This window comes from Cryptomeria japonica, chromosome 8, assembly GCF_030272615.1.
Source record: "Cryptomeria japonica chromosome 8, Sugi_1.0, whole genome shotgun sequence".
NCBI classification, from domain to species: Eukaryota; Viridiplantae; Streptophyta; class Pinopsida; order Cupressales; family Cupressaceae; genus Cryptomeria; species Cryptomeria japonica.
Window position 1 is genome coordinate 279,570,541 of NC_081412.1, and position 16,758 is coordinate 279,587,298.

At 35.6% G+C, this 16,758-nt stretch overlaps 1 protein-coding gene across 2 annotated transcripts in view; it reads right to left on the minus strand.

Annotated features, from left to right (window-relative positions):
• The window catches only part of LOC131070585 (kinesin-like protein KIN-14L), a 153,291-nt gene that overhangs the window by 17,622 nt on the left and 118,911 nt on the right, over window positions 1-16,758 (minus strand). Inside the window, exons 15-20 of one of the 2 annotated variants that reach the window (XM_058006168.2) lie at window positions 15,878-15,933; window positions 15,575-15,776; window positions 8,592-8,783; window positions 8,249-8,464; window positions 7,470-7,820; window positions 1,387-1,527 (exon numbers count right to left, since the gene is read on the minus strand). In XM_058006168.2, the coding sequence (XP_057862151.1) occupies window positions 1,507-1,527; window positions 7,470-7,820; window positions 8,249-8,464; window positions 8,592-8,783; window positions 15,575-15,776; window positions 15,878-15,933 (1,038 nt within the window). In that variant the 3' untranslated portion in view covers window positions 1,387-1,506. Of the gene's footprint in view, window positions 1-1,386; window positions 1,528-7,469; window positions 7,821-8,248; window positions 8,465-8,591; window positions 8,784-15,574; window positions 15,777-15,877; window positions 15,934-16,758 lie in introns of those variants that run through there. The other variant, XM_058006167.2, reaches the window with a different exon arrangement.

A 16,758-nucleotide genomic window follows, 5' to 3' on the forward strand; every position in this document is an offset into this window, starting at 1 on the left:
ACATTGTCTCAATCATATCTTCAATTTTCATATCATTAAATATATGACTCTAATGCCCAAAAACTTGGATAGGTGCAAAAGTGCTTTGACAGCATATATTGCCAAATGAACGTTATTTTATAAGTGAAAAACGGCATCTTGTAGTTCTATAATGAACACATTCAGTAATCATTCAATAGAGATAGGAGACGCTCAACACTCCCTTGCACATGTTTGGCTATGCATTGAACTCAAAGTGCTGCATGCAAAAGCTTTGTAAGGCTTCCCCTATAGCTTCATGAAGGCAATTATGAAGTTGTATAGTGCTAAGGATGCTACCGCCATTATATATATATAACTAACACTTGCACCAAAAGAACGTGCAATGGTTACGCCAATACTAAATTATATGTTAAATAATATATTGGAGAGTATAAATCATAGACTATGAGAACTAAATTTAATAGTTATAATTTTTTTTATTTTTTTTTTTATCGGTAAAATCTGAATAGCTTTTGACTGGAGCTATGAACCAATGGGGACACAGTAGGGGGCCCCATCCCCATTACATATCTTTGAATTATTATTATTATTATGTTTGATTAGATTGACCCCAAGACCTTCCCCATCCTATGGAAGGCCAAGAGTCACAGCTTAGAATTCCACTTCAGATGTCCCTATTGGGAATTGACTTTGGGTCTCCACAGTGAGAACCCAATGTTTTAACTAGTTAAGCTCAACCCCTTGGACATAGTTATAATATTTTATAGTATGCTATAATAAGTATAAATTGTTTGATTCAATTTCTAAATCAACCTGGAGTATAAATTCAAATGGAAATTCAACAAAAAAAAAAAAAAAAAGTTGCATGAAAAAATTTTTAGAAAAACAAAGGAGTTGCATAAAAAAAGACTTGCATTGAAAAAGGGGATGGTGAATCATCAAAGGCTACCAATCTTTGTTTAGGAGATAGACTTTGAAAGGGGTTTAAAAGCTGGCTCTAAAGTGTTTCTTTTAAAGAATAGCTTGTTGGTTCATTTTCTATTATTCTAGTTGTAACACTTATTATAAAGCATAGCCACTTTGCAGTTCTATTATCTAGCCACTTTGTTGTTCTATATCAAAGGAAATATAGAATTAACCCCATGTTCATAAGTCACGTACAATAATTTTCTTGTTGAGCTGTATATTATTAGCCCACCTACCTAGATTACACCTCCATTTTCTGCAAACGATCCACGTGCTTGACTGGGCTGCCACGCTCAACAAGAAGCTCACGTGTCTAGTTTATGCCTCTACTTTTGCATGCAAGCAACAAGGATACCAAGTTTCTGTTCATGCCTTATGTCAACCAACATATTGTAATATATTGTCAGACATGTCGAATGATTAAAGACAATCACGTACCTTTCATATGCTTCCACGTTTTGCATGCAATCGGAAGAGAAATCCACATTTTGCATGCCTCATCTATGCTACCACATTTTGCATACATGCCTCTTACCATGGGAAATTCTTGGGGAAGATTTAGGTGTTCCTAATATTTATCTGGAAAAAAATAATAATCTAATGAACATCAGGGGAAGGAAAAAGGAAAACAATAGCTGACACAGCAACAGAAAGAGAAGGGGTAACAGTGGTTTAGCTAGATGAATTTTCAATATTCATTGTAGCTGCTTGTGTATCTACTGAACAAAACGAATGCCCTAAAATCGAGAGAAAAACACAGAATTTTTTCAAAAAATTGATTGATACATACATAATCTATGTTCTTGCAAAAATTTCACAGAAATAGAACCAAAAAACCATATTCTATATGCAGAATGCGTTTAAAGAAGTTCCAAAATTCAAGCTATACAAGTTCTGAATTTTATTTTAGTTTTTTACTAAAAAATTGAGATAAATATTTAACAAAAAGATAAACAGGAAATAGAAAAATGCCGAATGTCTCACAACAATAAAGCCGTAACTGCCAATTGGTCAATCACTGTACAAATTCATGTGAATTATGAAAACACAGAAATTATGAGAAAAGAAAGCTGATACCTAATAACCGTATGCCTTGTTACGAGTACTCAACTGGAGGACTGGAAAGATAAAATGATATAGAACCCAAAAAGAATAATGGAAATCCAATGTGATTCAACAAAATGGGAAGAAAATAAAAAATAAATTGGGCATATTTTCTGGGATTTTAAAAAACTGAGAAGAGAAAAAGAGTACATTCCAAGGGTTCCAAATAAAATGAGTACCATGGACTCCCGGGAAATTATCAACCTAGAACCATGGAAATCAAAATATAACTTCTGTCAAAACCAGCATATCCAAAGCTCTCACTGATTTTAGAAACCATTTTTTAAAAGAGAATTTTGATTCAAACGGATTCATCTCCTGCTCATTGCCATTTCTATCATTGCCACCGCAGACGCCAACAAAATGTGCATCGTAATATATCGGGGCTGCTCAGACATGAAATACAATCGGGGAAGCCCATAAGAAAGCAATCTGAATACATTTCTGGACTCTCTGGCTTTGGAGGGGCAGGCAACAAATTATGTTTAGAAGCAAAGAGTCAGCAAACCGTATGGCATGTTCCAGTGCAGGGGCCACGTTTCCGAGTCTTTAATGGATGAATAATGAGTCTTCGATGGAGGAATAATCTTTCATGGAGGAATATCTTTCATTTCATTATTCTCTACCATGGCAATGCTGGTGTGTTGGTGATGCTGAGCGGTTTAGCTGGGCAATTTTCATCTTCCCATGGGGAATAACACCCGCCATGGCTAAAGATGCATTGGCACCTTTACCGGCAATATCTTTTCCAGAATCAGAAACATTTTTTCGGTGTGAAACTCTCCAGCATGAGACAAACCCGGTGGGGGTTGCCCACCTAAAAAAGCCTATCAGCTAATTATGAAGTGGCCATGCTTGGGGGATATCTAGATGAGCCAAAGTTGGATAAGAAAACTATGGCACAAGAAAACCAAATTCTATTCACAAGCCTCACCATTTGTATTGACTAGACCAAAATGCCCATGCTTGGGGAATATCTCGATGAGGCAAAGTTGAATAAGAAAACTAGGGCACAAGAAAACCAAATTCTATTCACAAGCCTCATTCATTGACAATTACACTAGCCATTTGCGTCGTCCGAGGTTTCTTGTTCAACTACTAAGAAAAACTAGTCCACATACAATTTCATCCATTCTATTAAGAGGAACAAGCTTACCTCTAGGAGGGAAGAGAAGTTTGTAGTTGTACATAGTGCTTTCCATCTAATTGAATGCAACATACTTACATGCAAGGAGATTCCAACTATAGTTGGAAAATTCATACTTGGCACGGACCCCACAAATCAAAAATTTGAGTTAAAATGTCCTCTAGAATTCTGCACTTGTGTTTTTCGAAGATATACTTATCCATAGTCAAATTTAGAATCAAGTCTGCAGTATGTGGATAACATTTTATAACTTTTGGAAAGAGATCAGCTTTATGCCATGCCCCAAGGAAGTTTGAATATCTTGGGCAACGCTTCCTTCAAAGGTGTCAAAGTAGGCTTTAACAAGAACAAAACAACCATGGATTGGCCGTTTCCGAAGATTATAAAGGGTCTTCAATGATTGTTGTTTCTTGCACAATACTACAGCAAATTTGTGCAGAAATATGGTCACATTGCAGATACTCTAAAAACAATCTAGCAAAAAGATGTTTTGTCTGCACTAACAAGGAGATTGAAGCATTTAAGGACCTAAAGCAAGCCCTTGCAATGCCTCACCTCAAGAAAAATTTCATAGTGGAATATGATGATTAATATAACAGAATTGAAGTTTTATTAATGCAGGATGGTCAACCAATAGAACTGGGAAGTCCACAACTGAAAGGAGGTATGCCTCAAATCCACATACAAAAAGAAATAACTTGCAATTAAGTAATGCACTATGTAACTCATACATGAACGCTTCCCTAAAAAATAATATCATAAAGCACTTCTTTAGCAAAGGATTTATTTGAAAAAGCAACCAAAATAGGAATGGACAAAGATTACAGTCAGTGACTGAGGACTAGTTTTCAGAAGAAATGATTGCATTAACTTGATTCTAACTCTCAGTACATGGTACACAACTCTTCTTACCACCCACAATCAGATGGGACAACAAATATGGTAAACAAATGCCTTGAAGGATATCTTCATTGATTTGCCTATGACAAACAATCTCAGTGAGCCAAAAGATTAGCATTAGTTAAATGGTGATACAATACTACATTTCACAACCAAATTCAAACCCATTAAAGAATGACACAAATATCCCTCACCACCGACTTCTGCTTATCAGCATAAGCACTATGGGGTCATGGCAGTTTTGAAATCACACTCAACATCAACAAGTTATGCTATAGATCCTCAGCATACTTGGCCATGGCAAAAAATAGAATGAAACAAGCATATCAAGGCTGAAGCAATTGCCATTTTAAGGATTACGGATTAGCTCCTAAGAATTTAGCAGCCTTGCTTACAAGTTGGGGCTGCATCCATCCTAAAGGATCCACCTAGTTTCTCAGGTTTCTTGCATGAACAACATGATTGATCACTAAACCCTATAAAAACAACGTTTGGATTGAATGATAAGAGCAAAAACAATGGAACTAGAAGAAGTAATTGATAGGTAAGTCAAGCAATTGTGTAGCAAAGTTATCACGGGGTATCTTATCAAAAACATAATTTGACGAGAGAATGAGACATGGGAAGAAGAGCATTTCATGCAAAAGCACCTTCACCAGGAAAGTGTTGAGGGAGCAATTTTACAATGGGGAGGCATGCTATGATACCAGTTGTACATGTCACATGCATGATCACATAATGTAGTAGCTCACATATGGCATGTGTAACATATGGACATAGTCAAGTAACAATTGCTAGATTCTAGTCATTCATCTTATAAAAGTTTATGAGTTTGCCCTAACCAAATTGAGCTATTTATATAGATTAGATAAATATCTGGATATTACGTGTAGTGTGAATTTGTCCTTCGCTAAAGCATTTAGGAGGCTGCCCACTCAAAGTTGCATTTCTTTCTTATTCTAGACTCTAGAATAAATTAATTTTATTCTCAAATACTAAAATTCTTCACGTTTTTTCTTTATATGTTGGACCTATATTTCTTGTGCTTGTATCCTAACAGTTTGAATCATTCAGGATCAACAGACTTGATAATTTTTTGATTTGTTTGATGTGTATCCAAACAGTGGATGAACAGCATTCTCAACTCTTTCCCTTGAACAAACATTATAAAGAAGAGTGAAGATCTTCAACGTCTATTGTCTTGTATGATCTATCATTATTCATATATCTTCCACAACAATTTGAAGGATGAACTGGACAACAAAGAATCGGCTTGCTAGCTTAAGAATTGTACTTAAACATGCAGATCTAAATAAAAATAGCTTAGGAATCAATGAATGGCTAAGGAAAATAAAAAATTTAATGACATTTCTCAGGAATTATGAGATTTAGGATAAATGCTTGAGCAATGGTTTTCAATGAAAGAATGCTATACAGAAAAACAGTTTTTATCAAAAACAGTAGTAATTGGTGAAAAAATGGCAACATGGTCTTAACTTTTTGTAATGTCCCCATTTTCGGGTTCTCTAGTAGTGCAGTTGTCACTGACTTTCTCGGTTTGTGTCAGCTTGTTCAGGGAGGTAATTTGATTTTACCGGAGAGCTCAGATGGTTTAGAGGAGTCATACGCTTTCAGATGTTATTTCCAGCTTCTAGTTTGGGCTCCAAGATTCTTGGAGGGAGTGTCTATTTATAGTATGTCACCCGATTGGCTTCATTTGTCATTATTCTTCATCGGGGTCACTCTAGTGCGATCAGATTTCAATTCCGATGCTTTTCAACAATTTTTGTCAAGTTGGTGCATTAATAGCTTATTTTTTAAGTATTTTACTAAGGTCACAAAAATTAATTAAAATATTTAAAAAGCACCTAAGTGTGATAGCTCGTCAGAACCGGGGGAAGGAGTTTTAAATCTTGGAAGCATAAAATAGGGACCTTGCATGTCAAATTTTCATTATTTTAATGAAGAGATCATTTTCAGAGCTTAAAAGGAGTTTAATTTATAAAGTGACTTTATAAAGGGGTCCTTGGGAGACATAAGTTAATGTTTCTTTATATTTATTAAAAAGACACTTAAGTGGGTGACTAAAAAAGAGAAATAAAATAAAGGAAAAGTTACTTTTCCCACATTGGCAAGGCGGATGGGCAACTTCCAAGATGAAGTTATAAAATGAATTGAAGAGCTCATTCTTGAGTATGCTTGGTTGATTGAAGAAATTACTTGTTTAGTTTGGCGGAGATAATCTTCCTGGGGCTTTGAGGACGAAATCCCTCTCAGCTATCAATCTCCACGCTGTTGCAATATAGAGTCTGGGGGTTTATTTGGTGCCTGCAAATTAGAGAAGACTATTATGCACAGTGAATGGTGAATAGTGAATTGCTACAGTGGCGTGAACAGTAATCTGCTACAGTAACGTGAATAGTGAATTCGCTACAGTAGCGTAAACAGTGTACTGCTACAGTGACGTGATCATCTCCAGCAGTAGTGAACAGAGGATTGCTGAGCGTTGAAGCATATTGCTTGAGATATCAATTTCTTCCATTTGCCAATATTACAGCTGCCAGGAAAGGGTTCAATCTGAAGGTTTGGGTTTGAAATGAGGAGTGGCAAGGGTTAAGTCTGATCTGATGTTGGAGACTGAGTACTTCCATTGGTTTATTGCAACCGTAGACTGCCGTACATGTTCAGGTCTCCTTGCAGCAGTGCCGTACTGTTTGGGAATCACAACTAGGGTGTTGTGCATGACTGAAGATTGGCATTCGGGTTTTGTGAACCCAATTTAGCTGCTGTAACAGTCATAAAACATATCAGAACTGAATCATATAAGTCTGAAGGTGACTGTGGTCTGCCGTGCTAGCATAGAGTGAGCCATAGCAGCAGCTGAGAGCAACCATACAGGTCTGCAATGCAGTGACTGGGTGCCATAGAGTGTTGGAGGTGCAAAGTCAAGGGTTTAGTTATGCTGTTGTATTCTCGATAATCTTTATCATGTTAGAGCAGTAAATTGGTATGCAAAACATTGTTTTATTGTTACTTATTAATGGAATCAAAGTAGACATTGGATGTTTAAGATTTCTCAGATTTACTGGTGTTTGAATAATAAATACATCTGCTGTTGTAGCTTCAGTTTTATCAGTAATAAAATAAGTTTATGTGTGCATTGGATCCTATACAGTTATATACACTTGTGTCCTATCTTAGTGAGTAGCAATAAACAAATATATGCATCTGCAAATTGAGAACAAATCAGAAAATCAGTAATCAGCTTGCAAGTAAACTGTTTGACAAAATTACCGTGTAAAAGGCACTAAAAATTGGTCTAGAACAGGGGGTGTCCTTACACTTTTTCTTATAAATAGTAACCAAATACCTTTAAATGCTGTAATTGAGATGTGTAGACCCTCTTAGTGTAATCTGACAGAAGTTGACCTAAAGAGTCAGTACTTGGATGCTGAGGAGTCCCAAGTCCAGCCATCCAACCATCCATAATAGCAGTTGAAAGAAGCTCCAACTGCCCAGCAACTCCCCCAACACCATCACCACCAGTTACAGAAAGAAAGTCAAAATTCTCTGCAAGCCAGGATCGAATCTGACGTTGAAGTTCACCAGCAGGAGTATGGACAAAAAGAGCAGCAAGAGATTTATTTCCTGTTGCAAAATTTCGACCTTCTTCAGTTACTTCTCTAAGCTTCCCTCCTGTTACATGTTGCTGCCACGTTTCCTATTACAAGCATAAAACATAGGGTCAATACAAAAACATTAATGACTATAATCTACATAACACCAAACAGAGTGGAATAAGTGCACAAAGAGATACCTTTCTTCACCCATTGCTAGATAGAGAAAACGAAATTACTTCACATTTTATGTCGGCTAAGAAAAATATTTGGAAATGGAAACCACTTATATGACATGTTGATAAGTTTAAATTTTCACAATACTCTTTCTTTATTAGAAGTATATAGCACTGTTGATTAGAGAGCACATTTAGTTTATTTATATCACATAAGTGGTCATGATTACAATAGACTTGCACTCAAACAGGAAAAGCTTACAACAATGTCTTGTTTCTATGTAACACAAGATTGAATGGAAAATCAAATAAAGTTAAATGAGGACCTCAAAGATGACTAACATTATTTTTCTTACCTGGTCAATACCTCTGAGCTTCAAGACAATTGATGAAAATTTTGACTTCTTCTCTTGTTTGATATTTACTTTAAAAGTTCGTACATGATCGTCATTGAAGTCAGAACTTGAATTGTGATAGTACCGACCAGGAGATCTTCCTGGGCTGCTGCCCCTACTGGAATTCCTGCTACGCCCCATACTAGCTTTTTCTAAGAAACGTTCTACTGGGGGCACCTAAAATGAGTGTTCAACAGTAAGTATTCCTAGCTAATGAGTGTTGGTTCACTTGAAAGCAGATAAGTCATACATAAAAAGTAAGAAACATCAGTTTTTGTCAACAGATATTTGATGAGTACACTACCTTGATTGTCTGTAGTTCTGGTGACCTTGACAGTAAGGAACGTATATACAAAATCCGCACCCGAGACACAAGCATGGTATCCATCACTCTTCTAGGCTCCATCTTGCTGATAAAAGCAAAAACAGCATCCCGAATTTCTGCAAGCATTTCATGTTCCCTTGCAGCACCTGCTTTGATTACTGCTGCTAAAACCTGCATCATTAATAATTCCCAGCTTAGCAAATAAATGATGAAGTTGGTAACTAAAGGAATCCAGAAGAAAATGGCTGAGAAAGCATATTTCTTATTAAGAAATGCTCCAAATGCCATCATCTTGCAAAGTCTATTTCAAACATCAAGGAATATAAATCTATTACTATTGCCCAAGAAAATCCTCTCATCAGTTGTTCATTAATAGCAATGCCATTGAAATGTTCAAGTCTTCGCATGAGAATAACAGATTCATTATCAAGAATAAAAGGTGGTGATGTAATAAAGAACTGTAATCTCAGATGTATCAAAATAAATTTTAAGTTCACCTTCACAAAAGGTTACAAGATTAAAAAAGAATGTACAGGGAATTGCTTCAGCATATCACCAGTGAAAATTTAAAAAGATTGAAAAAACATTTTATAAGGAATTTGCTTCAGCATGTCACTAGTGAAAGATTACAAACAATTATATGGGGAACAACTTCAGCAAATAACCTGTGAAAGAAGAAACAAAACATTGTGTGGAATTACTTCAGCAAATAACTAGCAAAAGACAAAAAAGTGCACAAAAAGACAGTTTATACTCTTCCGTTCAAACTATCATCCTACACATGTAATTATAATAACAAGTTTCTCCAAGGTAATCCTTCCAATCACAACAATTCATAAGAACCCAGATATGGTTTATCGAGATGCAAATCAAGAAATAAAGTATTAGCAGGTAAAATATAATTGCTGGTTCAGTACAAAAATAGATTACAAGGATTACAAGAAATGGTGCATCAAGAAAATTAAAAAATCCTTTCATTTGAATGATTTTATGAGACAGAAAGTATTGAATGACACAAGGTAATACCAGGCCTTCCCTCAATAACACAAGTTTGCACGAACTCAGTAATGTCTCCAGTTTCAACCTGGTACGATACCAAGATTTCATATAAAATGACAATTGTTTAAAAAAGAATAAAACAATCTATTGCACTATAAGATGTTTGTTGCAGCCATTCTTTTTTAAAATAAATCCATAGAATGTGCTATAAAAGAAGAATTCAGCTGTAGGGCATGAAAATATAACTTCACTCTTCTCTCTTGCTTCACCAACATAATGATTTTTTTAATAAGAAGAAAATAATTTCAATTTTCCATTACTATAAAGTATAAAACATGGTGCACAAAACTGCAGAATTTTGCTTCTTCCATAACTAGATCAGAGATAATGAAACAGAGCTAGGTTCTACCTATAGAATAACCATAGATTGTATTATGGTTTCTGATATATCATGCATGGGCTCAAAATAATGAAATCTTAGGATGCCATGACTACTGTTTAGAATCTAGACATCAGCCTGCTACTACTGTGACCTAGATGATATCAAGATTTATACAGGTAGTGTCCCTTTAATGGCATCCTGAAGAGCCTAAGAAATACTCAGAATTGCTGGAAACTGACATTGCAACCATATGACTGTCATGAAAATCAAAGGAGAAGTCATCAGCATGCTATATTTATTGGTGTTCATGATTAAGAACATAGATAGTTGTACAGACCATAGTTGTAAAACTCGGACTCAGCAATCCCAAAAAATGACTTGGCAAAAACTCAGCAATTTAACAATTAATTAAATTTCATTAGAAACACATTTTTAGCAAAATTCAATGACAAGATGTATCCCATGAGTCCATAAATGAGTAAAAAAGTGTTCTCTATTAAATTTGATTGATTTGGAATTCAAATTGAGTACAAAATTGCATCCTCATGTGGAATCCTGGTATAATAGTTAGCTGACAACTATTATGAATTAATGATGATTGCCTTTGAACATCATCATGATTCAGCATAATTCAATAATTGCATATTACAACATTTTACATCTTCTTCTTCCTAGGTCTAGTGAAAACTTTGGGAGACATTCTAAATTTCTACTAATTACATTTGTATCTTTGACACTGATAGTCTGATATTTCAACATTGATAATGATTTTATGATAGTGATAAAATTAGTTGTTTAACTTCTCAATTCTGGTCTCCACTCCCAGACCCCCTCATTGTAATCAAATTTCTTATATGACGAGATCCCAATAACTAGTCAGGGTTTGGGATTGGAGACCCCAATGGGTTTGAGGGGCAGCAATGGCAAGCTGCACAAGGTGTTAGGTGCAATAAAAAACTAACGATAGAGGGAGTTGTGGGGGAACATTTCGTTCCCGTGGGCTGCAAGTGGAGTTTCGGAGGCTATGCCCCCGGAAAAAAAAAATAGATAATTTTTTGACATGTTTGAGCCTCTTTTTTTATGCAGCCAATCTTTTGCCAGACACTCACCGAGTTTTTGTGAAAAACACGCCAAAAACTCGACAAGTTTTTCACAAAAACTCGGCAAGTTTTCTCTGCATAATTTTATCTGAAAAACTCAGGAGCAAAAAACATGACTCGCTGAGTCTTCCATCTATAGTACGAACCTTCTCAAAAAATTATATAAGCCACAAACAGCCTCAATAACACTTCAAAAATGGTTGCCCAGAAATTGAAGATCCTTACACAAGTCTCAAGTACTTTCAAACCATTCAACACTCAATCTCAGCAAATCATGGATGGTATGTCCAGCTCCAGGAGGGTTGTACAGCCAAGTTTGAAAACCCCTTTGAATCTCTTCTAAATCACACCAAAAATTTTGAGAACAATTACCAGAAGAAAATCAAAAAACTGCAATCAAAATACTTTAAAAATCTTCATTTTTTGAAATCCCAAATCTGCAAATCTATGAATAGCATTGGTGATTCTTGAGTAGAACCACTCCAACCAGTTAGGGATTGTCTTCCAGATCCAAAACCAGTAGCCAAAAGAGAGTTTTCATCCTCAATCAATCCTTGGAAAAACACACAGGTTCAATCTGAGAATATTTCGTTGTGTACTCTTCAACATTTAGAAATTGAGAACCCCAAACCTCCTTTTATAGCTTTGGGGAGAAAATAAACCTATTTAAAATTTGAAATAATGTATTTCCCACCAAAAGCACATTTCAAATTATTAGAAGACTATGAGCAAGTCCCCCTTCCCTAGGCATCCGCTTAAGGGGGAATAAAATAACTTCATAAAAAATATAACATTAAAGTGAAATATAAACGTTAAGATTAAAACTTTAGTGAATAAATATTTAAATACTCCCATTTGAAATGCAAAAAGCAATATTGGGGAATCGAAAGCCAAATTTGAACACGCCATGACCTAACTCGGGCAATGGGACGATGATAGGTGTCAAAACAAAAACCTAATAAAAATAGACGTTCTCTCCAAGAACTTTGGAGAAAACCCCAAGAGGCTGAAAACACTTTTCAAAAAGTCACTGTGATCCAAGACGCCAACCAAGCTCAAAGCCATCAATGGAAACCAAGAAATCCTAAAGTTACATCTTCCAAGAGTTCTTCCCAACTCACCTAGCAACATACAAGAAAACTCGGAAATTGGCCAAAAGCTTGTGAAACCATATTGTGTAAAATGGGGACATTATAGTTGTTACCTAGTTTACAATCAATACACCAAAGTTCTTCACTTTCTTTTGTGTCCTTTAATTCTTTCATCATTCTCTGTGTGTCCCTTTAAAAAGCTTGTAGCAATTCAAATTCATTGTCACTTGAATCACAATCCTTTCCATTTTTCTTCAAAGGGTCAAATGTCTTAGTTTCACTCTCTATCTCCAAGACCCAGTCATATGCCACCTTATATGATGAGGGGGGATATATATCCATTTTCTATTGAATTGAGGGTATCAACCCTTCAATAAACCATCATTCCTATCATCTAGTTCCCTCTCCAATGAGTTGAGTAATTCCTTGACCCTCCTATTATAGGTTTGAATGCTTTTGTGCTTGCCCTACCTAGGATTATAGATTCTGATAGGGATCTCATCATCATCCGTTAATAATTTGAACTCTTTTTCAAAAACTTTGTTCAGTCTCTCCCATATCACTTTCTCAATATCAGGATGTTTTATTTATCAATCTATCAACACTCCCCAAAGTGTGGTTGCAACACACCTTAACCAATATCTTTGGTTCATTTGCTTGTTTCATGCCCATATTATAACACATGTTCTACAATGTCTTAGAGGGCCTTTGGATCCATCTCTAAAAGATTTTGGTAGTTGCTAGCTCTCGACACTAAAACTTTCTGGAGGAATCACCATCATTTAATGTGAGTGTAATGCCTCAAAAACTTCTCCCTAAGTAATTTTGGTCAAGACATTCCTTCACTCCTTGAGCACATTCGAACACGAACCCTCAACCCTTCCAAAGACCTTGATAGCCCAAATACCACTAGTTCCACATTCAAACTCTCTTCTTCCCACTCCAATCTTTAATCTAGGTATCTTAGGCTCAAAGTTGTCTTTGATAAACGATTCATTGATGCCTCAAAGATTACTCACATACACTTAGGGGAGTCAATTATTTCCTCCAACTAAACTTGGTTTATAAGATCAATGCACACTTCTTCACTCCACCCATTCTTCCTATGTATGGTTCATCACATTGGTTTAAATGTTTTGATGTTTTCACTCCTAACTATGACTCTAACTTACTCCTAAACTCCAACTTTTTCTTTAAATTGAGCTTCAACTTTAAATTTACATTGATGGAGTCTCTTTAGCTACTCCCCATAGTCATTTTTTTCACTCTCTTTGCTCCAACCTTCAAGATCATTTGATCCCTTGATCCTACTCGCATTGCGGTCTCTTCTAGCCTTTGTTGGGGTCTAATGGCATTAATGTCTTAATTCAGACCCTACTTCAAAAAGGCAACAATACCAATGTTTACTTCTTTATTTGATAAGGCTAATACATTCATAAAAGAATATAAATAATAATGCATATTAGATAGAGTAACTAAATCATATGTTTAATCACATCAGGTTCTTGTACAGAATTAGACCAAAGATAATCAACCAAGGATCAAACTACATTTCTTGACTAATAAAAACCTATGTAAAGTACCTAACAATCACCAAACAACTACTAATAACTATCTCCCAACACTACTACCCACAAGCTAACAAGAAAATAATACATAGTTGGATCTAGACAACTTAACAAAACATTACAAAGTCATTTTATGCTAACTATAGTGTGGCCAAGCATGGGGAGACTCGTGCGCACCTCAAAGCACTTGCACTTTTTGATCTAATTTTGAGTCAACAACTTGACAATCACCTCTCCATGGATGCACTTGGACACTCATTTGCACTTTTGTTATGTTTTGAACTTACAGAGTGACAAGTAAACATATAGGCCCACCCTTCCACATTCAACTTCACTATTTTTATGTTTTTAACTAGATAAACTAGCAATCAAGCCATCTGATGTGCACAAATCCACTTAGTGTCAAAAAATGCACATTTTCATTCTAATCCTTCATTGACATTTGCCTTGTAAATGAAAAAGTGTTTTTCTCATTCTAACTTTTGTTGGGTTTGGCCACTTAAATGAAATGTGTTTTTGGGTCAATTAAGTGATCTATTTCTTCATTGACGTTGAAAAGCCCATACACTTTATGACCTAAGCGATTTCTAGCTTGCAAAATAACCTTGGTCCCCCTAGGGACACACCGAAACTTCTTAGACACATTTGTTTGTGATTTTAACTCTTGAATACATATTTCTCTTCCTTGCGCATCCTTTGGATGATCACACCACCTTTTCCTGGCCTGAATTTGCCCTTAGGAGCCTTTGCTTCACCAAAGCATGGGCTAGAAGCTCTCCACTTCACTTCCCTACCTCTATATTGTACTACCTTGTCCCTATAATTGACTTCACAATTCCTCGTTTGGCATGCTTGAAAAAGCTTTTCTTCTAAGCCTTGCATAGGTGTTGCCTAAAATCCATGATGACAACATTGAAAATCACAAACAAGGACTCAAAAATGAATTAAAAGTCACAAGCAACAAACTTTATACTGAGAATTTGACTTGTGACCAACAAACGAATGGCATGGCATAAAACTTGACACAATATGACAAATTTTGTATGGCTAACAACAATATGTATATTAGTTCTTGTTTCTAGGCTAAAATATGCATATAGCAATGATTTTAATATTTTTTTTACCGACCTACCCAAAATGTATCCAAACCCCCAAATAATAGCATACTGGCATACTCAAACATGAGCCAAAACCAGTAATTTATAGTTAAATTAATACATTTTGCTCCACATTAAGATCTTTCAGTTTCTCCAACTCTTTCTCATTTAGTGATGCTGAAAGATTCACCATTTTTTCTTCTACAGGAAACTTTCCAGGATAAGAGCAACAGCAAGAATAGATGTCAAATGTCTTCTCAAGATTACCAAAAACTTGTGTTTCTGCCAACTTCAACTTTGAGAAACATCAGGAAAGTTTTTATAGAGCTTTAGGAATAGTCAGTAAAGACATATTTTATCCATAACTTTGGTTAGCTTGCTTGTCTGCCTGTTTAAAGTTTGTACATACTTTGCATGGATGGAAATGCCACCCTAACACTTTTCCTTTTCCAGTTGCATTTGGCATTGAGATTTGCTGCATGCTTTTGTCTCAGATAAATCATTACAGAATTAAAGATATCAGCAGCCTCAGTTTGCTGAACGCTCGGATCTTCTTACTTGTTTGACAACCATGAATCTTATACAGTTGTTTGCAATTTTCCTTATTCTTAGTATGTGCAGTTTCAAAATAGAAACTAGAGTTTCACACAGTTCCATAAAATATTACATTATTAGTCAATCCAATTTTCATAACTATAGTAAGGTTTCCTCCTTCAATTACCTACCAGCATCAAAAGCTTATTTGCCCCATCAGCAACAGTCGCCAAACTTTCATACTGATCTGGGTTGAAATCCATCAGAGCAGCAGTCAAATACTCTCCAGCAGGGGTTGTCTTCATCTTTTGAGAGCCAGATTTCACAAGAGATAAAGTCCCACCAGTGCTCAATGACCCTTGATCTGGAGATTTTGAATAGAAATTGCCATTCCTGCTAAAGGACATGCCATTAGAAAATTCATGAAATTTAAGTTACAATATGAAACAGAAATGAAGAGTAAATGTATTCTATAAAACTTCATAACAAAATACCTGACTGAGCCATCTAACTGGAGATTATCGAACCCTCTTGAAACTCTGCTTGCGACCTAAGACATGCACAAATGAAAAAACACACTAATAAAAACAAACCTCAAAGTATATATCAATTTGCATAAGATACAACCTAGAACAATGTAAGATTATCACAAAGGAAAACATACATACTAACAACAGAACTTGCATTGAACATTAAATCTAAGAATTGCATTCAATATGATCCAACTTTCCACTTGCAGATAGAACATCAATTTTAGAATAGACAAGCCAAAAGAAAGATTCCATAGAAGATTAAATCTAAGAATTGCATTCAATATGATATACCTCTTAGCCAATAGTAAAAGCCAAAAATAGAGGAAATATGGACTTAATTTTATTTAATTTAACTATTTCTAATTACAATCAGCCAGTAGGAAAAGGTAGCATTAGATATGCAGTGAAGGGGCAAAGAGCAATTGTCATCGTTACTCTTGCCTCTAGATCAAGTTAGTAATTCCAAATAAAATAAGAGTAAACTTTGTTGGGTGTGCATTGCATACTTTGCATATTCTACACCCCAAATGGGACCTTGGGCTGTGCCCCAGCAACAAAATATGAAGGGTCATGCATTAAAAAAATTGGGCCCTTATGGGTGATTTTTTAGCCCATGGTTTAACTTTGTACCCATTGTTTTGCAATACCACTTAGTGGTTTCCTATAGTGATGTGCCTATAAAATACTCACAAATGGATTAGAGCTAAAAACAAGTGAAAAATATTTTATATATAATGAACACTTAACATACCAAGTGTTGTGTCTTTATAGGTTTTTACCCTGTAGTCGGCAAAATGTGCCAAGTTTGTTTATAAATAAATATTGGTTAGCCGAAGGTATTA